Source organism: Parasteatoda tepidariorum, chromosome 10, assembly GCF_043381705.1.
Source record: "Parasteatoda tepidariorum isolate YZ-2023 chromosome 10, CAS_Ptep_4.0, whole genome shotgun sequence".
Lineage (NCBI taxonomy): Eukaryota > Metazoa > Arthropoda > Arachnida > Araneae > Theridiidae > Parasteatoda > Parasteatoda tepidariorum.
Window position 1 is genome coordinate 74,385,160 of NC_092213.1, and position 10,398 is coordinate 74,395,557.

The 10,398-nt window shown below is 29.8% G+C and overlaps 1 protein-coding gene across 2 annotated transcripts in view; it reads left to right on the forward strand.

The window, feature by feature from the left end:
• Positions 1 to 386: 386 nt before the first annotated feature.
• LOC107450929 (uncharacterized) overlaps positions 387 to 10,398 on the forward strand; it is an 11,535-nt gene continuing 1,523 nt past the window's right edge. Inside the window, exons 1-2 of one of the 2 annotated variants that reach the window (XM_071186350.1) lie at positions 387 to 1,700; positions 5,214 to 5,357. In XM_071186350.1, coding sequence (XP_071042451.1) covers positions 474 to 1,700 — 1,227 coding nt within the window. In that variant the 5' untranslated portion in view covers positions 387 to 473 and the 3' untranslated portion in view covers positions 5,214 to 5,357. Of the gene's footprint in view, positions 1,701 to 5,213; positions 5,358 to 10,398 lie in introns of those variants that run through there. The other variant, XM_071186349.1, reaches the window with a different exon arrangement.

Genomic DNA, 10,398 nt, shown 5'->3' on the forward strand with positions numbered 1-10,398 from the left:
CGGATCATCCTCAGGGATGTTTCCCACACCGTCGCCAATAGCCCATTGTGCAGCTCTAGTACGACGTAAATGAACAACAACAACAACAATGATACGTTTATAATACGTACCATTCTATATTATCTAGTGTGAATACCCCTTTAAAGTCCAAATTTGTTGGCTCTTTCTACAACTAAGCAAATATATCAATACTGTATCTTTATGAGAATAAAATTATTTTATTTTGATTTTTCCTATATATTGAGCATGATATTGAGCACACAAGTCTGCAAATGTATGTAATTTCAATAAAATAAAATAAATAAATAAATAAATTTTGATTTTCGTGCCTGATCCAAAGGGTAAGAAGGTGCTGATCATAAATCATGTGGTGCTGATCATGTTTGATCTTTTCAATTTTTTTTAATTTTACTTCTGTGTAAATTAAATTCTTAGTCTTCGACATTCTACTTTGAATCGACGCTAAGCTGTGGATGATTCCTGTGAAGATAAAAAGAAACAGAGAATCGAATCATTTCATCTTATTTAAATTTCTTAAGATGGAATTAAATCATGATGAAGTGAAGTCCTGCTTCATCATTTCAAAGAATGGTGCGTTTTCTTTAAAGTGGAAAATCTATAATCTTCGTAGTTTACGAGAAAAGATTCCTATTTCAAGTCCGGAATTTTTTTATAAAGATAATAGTTGCCCCTGGTTCTTAAAACTTAGTACTTTGTATTGTTCTTCAACATTAGATCTATACAGCAAATCTAATGACGATATTGATCTCAAATTTACAATCACTGTGGCTCATAACCAGAAATTAGTTTATGAAGATAGAGGCACGTTTTTTTCTTTTTCGAAATTGAGATCTGTGAAATTGTTTAATTCACTATCAAATACACCGTCCATCAGTGATGTCCTTACCATCATTTGTACTATTGAAGTATTTGGACCAGAAGTTGAGAGTCATACAAAGATAGTGACAATCCTACATCCTAACCTCAACAATTCAGAATCCCAAAGCGATCAACAGAACTCTTCAAATCAGATCCATAATAATTCAGAAGCAGACCGGAAGGAACAAGGGGCCAACTTACTCTTGAGGCAAAAGGAACTTGATGAATCCACAGTGATAATTGCAGATTCTGACGATAGTCCAGATTTTGAAACAATGAAGCAACTTTTGATCGATTTTAAAAGGATGCTAACCCAAACCATGAATACTGATGTTACGATTCGAGTCGAAGATACCACCATCAAAGCGCATAAAAATATATTATGTGCAAGATCGCCAGTATTTTGTAAAATGTTTGAACATTCATCATTAGAAACCACAAACGATAAGATTGTTGTGACAGATATCCGGACTTCTATTATGAAAAAACTCATCAACTACTTGTACTGTGGGGAAAAGGGTGGTCTTCAATACGAAGAAGCATGTGAGCTTTACTACGCAGCTGACAAGTATGAGATTTTGGGTCTTAGATTAGCTTGTATGAAAGATCTCTTATCTTTACTTGATGTGAACAATGCCTGTCCAATGCTCAGTCTGGCATACCGCCACAGTGATGATGCTTTCAAAGAAGAAATAATGAACTTTATTTCTAAGAATTTTAAATCCATTGCCAATACAGAGTCGTGGATTGAATTAACAGATAAAGACACAAAACTAGCTGCTCTTTTAATGCGTTATTGTGCTGGAGCTTTGACTAAGTAGGTCTGTTTTCGGTTTCATTTTCTTCCAATATTGTTATTTGATTTGTGAACTTACTTTTAGAAAACTTCAAACATGTGTATCATTATTATTAAGATAACTACATTTTATCAAAGTGTAACTGTGTGAAGTAAACGATATGAGAATGTTAAATATCGTTATATTATTTTTGGTGATACTATTTGTTTTATACTTAAATTAAAAAGGCTTAAGACAATATGGTGTAAAGCTATAATGTTTCAGAAAATGTCATTTTTACATCAAATATTTTCATATTTTTTGCACGTTTTGCTTGATAAAAAAAAAAGAAACGCCCAAAATTTTCTTTGTAAAAGAAACAACTGCTATTTCAAATGTAAATTAATATTCTATTAATAGTTTGAACTGTGTAATAAATATTTAATGATAAATTTTGAATTTACTTAATTATGAAATCTCATTGAATGTTGTGACATTGAATGTTACAGGGAGTTTTAATACTTTAAGACAAAGTATTTTTTCTTCTTCTTGTTTTGTCTTTTGTGTCTCTGTCTTTGTGTTCAGAGAAATACTTAACTATTTTCCGGAATTGCTGTTTTAATGTCCTGACAATTAAAACAATTTTTGATCACAATACTTACTTCCATTTTTGTATCATAACCACTAAGTATCTTATTGTGTCCCTTGTCGCTGAATCTTCTGGTTTTGTATAGATAGTCACTTTTCATACTCATATTGAAACAAAAGCTATAATTTCGTATCAACACTTTGATGGATATGGAACACCGGTGTTCCTTACATATAATGCTTTTTCTACCACTCTAATTATTAGAAAAAAACATATTGTCTATTTTTAAATTGTATGAAACATTCTAATAGTTACTCAAAAAATCTGCGTCAAATTATATTTATACTGAAATATAAAATCCCAAAAAAGTAGTTTGAAAAATTTGTTTACAATCATATTCAAAGTATTTATCAATAGTTTTTTTTTTATAAATTAAAGAAATTTCAATGATGAATAGCTGTTTCTCTTAAATATAAGTAAGTACAAATTTGAAAAATTGATAGGAAGTGAGTCGTGTTTGGAAAATTTTAGTCTAAACGCAATAAAAGACAAAAGTGTTTTGTGCTGTCTTTCATATGCAATTAATTTTAAAATGCTAAATATAATTGTTTTCACTTATTTTAATCGAAATGATGAAAAAAAGTAAGAAAAATATTATTAATAAATATTCAGAGTCAAAGGGTTTAAAAAAGTAATTTATTATAGACATAAGATATAGCTAAAGAATTATTTTGGAAATATAACTTGATTCTTTAGCTGTGACAGAAAATAATATTTATCTTTAGACGTGTGGCAATTGTTTTCCCCCAAATGATTTTTTTATCAAAAACACACGGTCAAAACAAAAACCTGAATTCGTAATTTTTATTTTGGTACAAATTCAACAGATTGAAAGTACATGTAATTTTGTCTCAAATTATTGCAGGTTGTTTGGATTAAAAAGAAATGATTTTTTTATAAAAACAATTATCATTAAATAGACGGGCATTACTGCAAGACCATTCAAAATTTAAAGCCCCTATAACCTGATATAATAACAATAAAATGAAAAAAATGCTGCATAGAAAGTGATAAAGAGCATTGATTACTAAATTTTCAAACAAGCAAAAGAATAAACCTGTGTATATCGAAAATTCAAAGCATTATCTAAGTTTATCTTATTATCACTGTTATCTGAGTCTTTATATGCTGTCAGTAAGTATTGTCTTCTGCGAGCATAAATTTTATTCTTTCAGTTCAAAAGCATTGTGCTTTTTAAAAATATTAAGTTTGTAAATATTTTATATAACAGGGGAATGTTTGAAAAGTTATTTCTAAAATGCATAGCTTGATTTAAAAGAAAAAAAACCTTTACAGTTATTCATTGATATTGATGATTTTCATCTATGTTTAAAACATATCAGCAAATTGGCAAAATTTTAAAGAATAAAATTATAGACCCGTTTTTGTGCCATAAAAAAGGTCAAAACGACAATACTTAGGAGAATTTTGGAAATTGTTTTAAAATTTTAGTTCGGGCTCAATACAGGAATCTAAAATTCGTTCAAATCTCTCATTAAGCCACCCTTTCATTTCAAGTCTCTGCCGATGTTGGCTGCATTGTTCTTAGCACCACTTTTTGTTTTCAAAACTTATGGAATTTCTTGGTAGGAAGCACATGGAAAATAATTGCATGTTGAAAGAAACTGTATAACTAACTGGTTTTGTGATTATATGCCAGAGCTCTTTGATGATGTTATCTTAAACATGGTGCCACGACTGTACAAATGTGTCAATGTTAAAGGTGACTATGTTAAAGAGAGAATAAATGTTCATATTTTAATTTGTAATACAATTTACATATATATATAATCTCACTTACTCCTATACAAAACGGTTCTGACTTAAAAAATGACCATCGCATATAAAGTAGCAAAATATTGAATCCAGTGTATTGTTTTGCATTGAAACCAAATAAATAGAACTAGTTGGTAAGAAGATATAATGGTTTCTGCATTAGAATTATAGTTTTCGACCTATATCTTTTTACGCATAAAACCCTTATAACTTCAAAACTATTAAATATGTCAACTTAATTTTGATTTTATTTAATTTTTCCTGAAACATTACATTTCACACATTGCCTTTTTTGTACCGATTTTATGTATTTTAGTTGGATAACCTTGAATGTTAGACTTGTTTTCAAAGCCATTTGTTTGGCGCAGCATATCCTCTTTTGGATTTTGTGCAATTAAACCCTACCTTCAATCAATACCCCTCCAATGCCAATGTATAAACACAATGTACAAACACCATGTACAAACACAAAAGTTGATTTTTAAGCAAAAGTACTTTATAAGCAAAAAATCTTTATAAGTCTTTCTAACTTAGCAAGTTAATCTATCGATTTCCTTTTAAATTCATTTGATTTTGAGTAAAAATTACTTAGGAAGTAATATCACACTTGTATATACAAGAGTTACTGATTCGTAAATAGGTTTAATTCACAAAATTGAATCTCTTACAACTTGGATCTCTAAGTCCTATATACTTGTATTTATAAGGACAATCGATTCAGTCTAAGTAGTGAATTTGAAACTATACATCACTTGTCTAGATAGTAATGTTTAGTTTTCTATGGGTTATTGTGTAGCTGTAATGTGAAGTACGACATTCTGGTACATTTTTTACATTGCGGAATGTGATTCTGGAACCTTAAACATATTACTACTATTATTAATATTCAAAGATTTATTATACAAGAAATAAAATAGTTTCAAAATGTGATAACACTCCGGTCGTGGCGCTAGTAATAGGAGTAGTCTGAGTTTTCGCGGAATTTTCCTGTTCTGAACATGGCAATCTAACACACTGCTTTATTTCTTTATTTGAAAAATATGTAAATAATTTTTGAGCTGAATATTCAGATGAGTATATTACAAATAGAGTTCCTTTTCTAAACATACCTAATAAAGTTTCATTTTTTTCAGACAGTAAAAGGAACTTAAATAGAGCCTACTTACCTAGAGGTCATGTGATTTGATCTCCAGCCAGGATCGAATTTTGTGAGGTGACATTTATTTCGCACTGTCTTTTGAAGCATACAGCTATTAAACACGTATTTTTTTTATTTATTTAAATTTTTTATTTCAAATTTATTCTGTTCTGTATTTGAAAAAATACTTTTAATTTTTTTAAAATCAAAATCATAAAGTATTTTCAAGTCAAAAAAAAAAAAATTCCCTACACTATTTATGTTGCATTTTAACTTTGCAGTTATGACTGTTATTATTTTTGTTTAGTTTACAAAAATAAAAACAATTTAATAAAAATAAATTTAATAATGAATTTTTTTTAGTAAAATGCCCTAGTGGCAACCTATTGTGGCTTCATAGTTATCATGTTTTTAAGGAATTTAGTTTAAATTAATCATTTTGTTTGAAGTTTTTTATAAATATATAATAGTTTTGAAAAACTATTTCCTTTGTTTTCACACTCACAATGTTTCGAATTTTAATTACTAATAGTATTTCTTTCTATATGCAAATAATTTAAAATACCTATATTTTCCAAATCAAATTTAAATTTGATATACTTTAAGAATTTTAGAGCTTTTACAAATTTTCCGTAACTTTCGTAAAAATGTATTTATTATTTTCATGTACTGTCTATACATACAAATGTTAATAAGTTGTAAGCTAGATATCTTTAAAAACTTAAAATTTGAGTGTATAAAAAATTTTGCAAATTTTAAAATAGTTTAATAATTTTTTAAATTTCATATAACTAAAAATGTTACCTATTAATATTATTCTTTTTTTTTACTAATTTTGATTAAACAAATTGTTCTCTTTCTTCTTCTTCATTGGCCTGACAGCCCAGGATGGGCCCTTGCCTTCCACAGAGTTAAACTCCAGGCTCTTCTACACACAACTAAAAATGATATCTATTCATGTTATTCTGTTTTAATTATTAATATTTTTGATTAAAAAAATAGTTTTCTTTAGTTTGTCTTTAAGCAATTTTTTTTTGTTTTCAACATTAAAAATTGTAAAAAAAAAAAGGCTAAACCATAAATTTTTTTTATTTACTCTTTTATTATTATTTATTATAAATTTATGAATTAAAATTCTTTTTTTTTTTAATTTCCTGAAAACAAATTAAAATGGACACCATAAATGATTTATTCATTCAGCTCCAAAAAGAACAAGTGTTGCTACCTTTTAATATCTCGCTTGTCGGGTGTAGTGCCCAACATCTTTTCAGGTGTAGTGCGAAACATCTATTCAGGTTTGAACCTACTTCCCAACATCTTTGGTACCCTTGAATGTCCAAACCACCTTCTTTAAGGAAAAAGTAATCTTTGAAACATAATACTGTGCTCCGTCCTATGCTGTCACTGTAGTATTTCTGACAAAAACTGTGCATGCAGTTATTTGATGAGAACAAAGGACATCCGAGTAACCAATTTATGAAGTTGATTTTTGTCTTTTTTATTTTCTTTTTATGACCTATTATTGTAAATAGAAGTATGTATAAATATATTTCACTCAGGTTAATAATTCACCTAAGTTACCTTACGCAAATTAACAACTTCATGGACAGCTGACCGAAATGTTTGTAATACACAGATAAAAAAAGGAGTTCTAGATGAATGGGATAAGGGATGATGAATGGGAATGTACTGCCCAAGAGCTCAATTCACAATTCATACTAGGACAATGAATTTGTGTTACCATTATTCTATATTAATAACAGCAAATGTCTAATTACTTAAAAAATTTTAATAATGAATCCAGTTTGTGCAACCATTATTGAACACAAATGTCTTCTTCCTGTTGCTGCACGTTCACACTATTTTTCGGTAATATTAAATGAGAATGTTTTGTTCAACCTTGACAAACGTGAATAATGACAAAATTTGCGTTAACATAATTCGCTTGTTCGTAAAGTGTAACTTCTTAAACACTTAGGAAAATAACAGATAGAAAATACAGGTTAATAACTGGTATGTACTCTATGTATCGCACTCCAGCAAGAAAAGTGTCATGACGCATCATATGAGAAAAAGCAACTTAAAGAATATGATAACCTTCATTCTGAATGAGACTCAAAACTGACACAACTGCCCTCAGCTGTGTCATTGTGAGTTTGAGATGTGATAGTTTTTGAGCTTGATGGGACACTACGTGCATATTTTTAACCTCAAAATTGCTGTTTTTCGACTTTCGTCACTTTTCTTACCAGGGTGCGATATCTTGAAATTTTTCATTAAGTCTATTAATTTTATTAATAATATTAGGTTTTTTTTTTAAAAAAAAATTGCTATCGTAATCTCATAAAATGTAACTTCTTAAACACTTGGAAAATAACAGTCAGAAAATACAGGTTAATAACTAATATATTTTCGTTAAGGCTATTAATTTCATTATAATATTAGTTCTTTTTTTCAATTGTTTTTGTAATTTACCAAGCAATTTTTTAGTTCTAAAGTAACGTCTGTAACCTTTGTTGCAATTGTAATAAAAAGGAAATTATTATTACAAAGAAGTAGAACAAAACACAATGTAAGCTATATCTAAACACATTGAATAACAATTCCAAATTTTTTTTATTAATAGTATTTATTGAAGAGTTAAGTACAATACCATTAACAAAGTAATTCTTGAAATAAATTAATAACATAGAAATAAAATAACCATATTGATAAATAGTAAAAGTTTTAAAATAATGAATTTTCAACAAGTATGAAATTTTATTATATTACAATTAATTCTCCTCTTTATTCTTTTAAGTAAAAATATTTTATAGCTTTTATCCTGTTCTTAAAAACTGTTCAAACATTTAAAAAATAGTTCAGTTAAATAGCCTATATTTATCACATTTTTGTATAATATTATTGATTAAATGTTGATTGAACAACATCATGTATTTGAACAGCTATCACAGTAAACTTTTTTGTTTATATTAAAACCTTTTAGTCCTAACACGAGATAATTTAAATGCCGTCTTCAGAGACGAAATAGCAATATACATCTTGATTTACAATTTTATTAAATTCTTCGTTCTACTGTGTTTTTAAACCGAAGGATACACATATCTTATCTTTCTGATTTTCAAACAAAGTGCATATATTATAGCTTATTAAAACCAGATGAAAATTTATCTCTTGTGTCAGAATAGATTGTGTTATCAATTATTATTAGGCGACTTTGTCTTCTGATTTGACGCTAAGGGGTGGACGAGAAGTGGATGATTCCTGTGAAGATAAAAAGAAACACGGATTGAAAGCTTAGAAAGAAAAAATCGAATAATTTCAAATTAAGTATTTCAATTTGTACCGAATAGAGTTGGGTATCTAAGAATAAAGAAAAGAGTTGACTTAAAGACAGGAAGGCACATGATAAATAGGTTTAGTGGAAGTACATTATAAAGCGTTGAATTAACCCGATAAAAAAAACTGAAGTAATAAATCATACCTTGGCTTGGTCCAGATATCTGTACTAAAAAGGAAAACAATCCATACATTGTCCACAAAAGAGTTAAAAATTAAAATCCAGAGTTCAGATGAAGTGGAAAGTTCATATTTATTCTATTATAACTTAAGTCAGCATCAAGAAACAAAACACAGCAAGCGTATGGAGAAGGTAGTGGATAGGAGAGGCTGGAAGTTCTTTATTTTCGAGGTCTTCGTTCAGACAGAACGAGTCCCCAAGCCCAATAAAAGCGCATTCAATGCCGGATAACTTCAGTGAAAAGTTGTAGAATAAGGACGAAAAGGAAACGATGTAGGATAATCATCTTCTCTTGCAAACATTTACCAGCGAAAACCATGACAGCCGATATGACGCCATGTCAACACGAATTCTGATGAATCTCATCATTTTGCACGAAGGGAAGCTGCAACCACTGTCATTTAGATAGAATCATTTGCGCGGTGATCCTTTCACCAAAACATGCTGAGAATGGGAGATGGATTTCTTAAAGAAAAATACGCAGTTTCATACTTAAACTAAATATGCAGCCGCTAACATAAGCAATGGCGGTGGTAACGCCATGCTCCGACCTCAAGGAGGAGGAAGGAGAAAAAAATTTAAAGTGAAACTCCGTTAAGCGGAGAGCAACATGAAAAGATTTTTTTGAATGCCACGAGCGTCTCTTGCGCTCCGATATTTATCCTCTTGCTTAAAGTTAAATTACTTATTTTCAAAAAGTTGAGATGTTATCACAATTATTTTACCAAAGTTACGGTTAAGGAACACATCTCAGATTTTGTAAGACACGCTGACATCAAACATACCGGCAAACATCTGTTTTTCTAAGAAAAGGGTAGGGCTGAAGGAATGTGAACGGAAAGTCAGGGGGAGAAAGTCCCCATTGCACTACAGATTAAGGGGCGATAAGAATTAGATCAACAAAATAAGGATTTGTATCAGGAATTAACGAAATTATACCAAAATTAAATTAAACTTGTGACTTGATGTCACAGAATTAAATCATGGTGCAGGAAAATCCTATTTCAGCACATCGCAGAGTGGAGCGTTTTCATTTCAGTGGAAAATTGATAGGTTTCCTCGTTTACAACGAGATTTTTCTATTTCAAGTCCGGAATTTTATTATAAAGGCAGTACTCACTGCCTTTTGAAACCAACTTTTACCAACTTTTTGAAACTTGCAGCTTCGTACTTGGATCCCAATAATTTTCTCATAATAAACCTATATAACATTTCTAATGATGAAATTGATTTAAATTTTACAATAACTGTGTCTCAAAACCATGTACCATTTTATGCAAATAAAGCTACGTTTTCTTTTTTTTCGAAATTGCGACCTGTGAATTTGTTACCAAACATAAAAATACCATCAAATAACTTCTTCCCTTATGGAATTAACATCACTTGTTCTATTGAAGTTACTGGAGCAGAAGTTTAGAGTTATGCAAAGACAGTTGCAAGCATATCTCCTAACCTCAAAAGTTCAGAATCCCACAGCGATCAACAAAGCTCTTCAAATCAGATCCCTAATAATTCTGAAAAAGCGGAACGGATGGAACAAGGGGCCAACTCACTCTTAAAGCAAAAGAAAAGGGATGAATCCAGAGTGAAAATTGCAAAGCGAACTCAGTCCTCCCGAACGGAAAATACTCCAGACCAGTGGTCGGCAACCTGTGGCTCC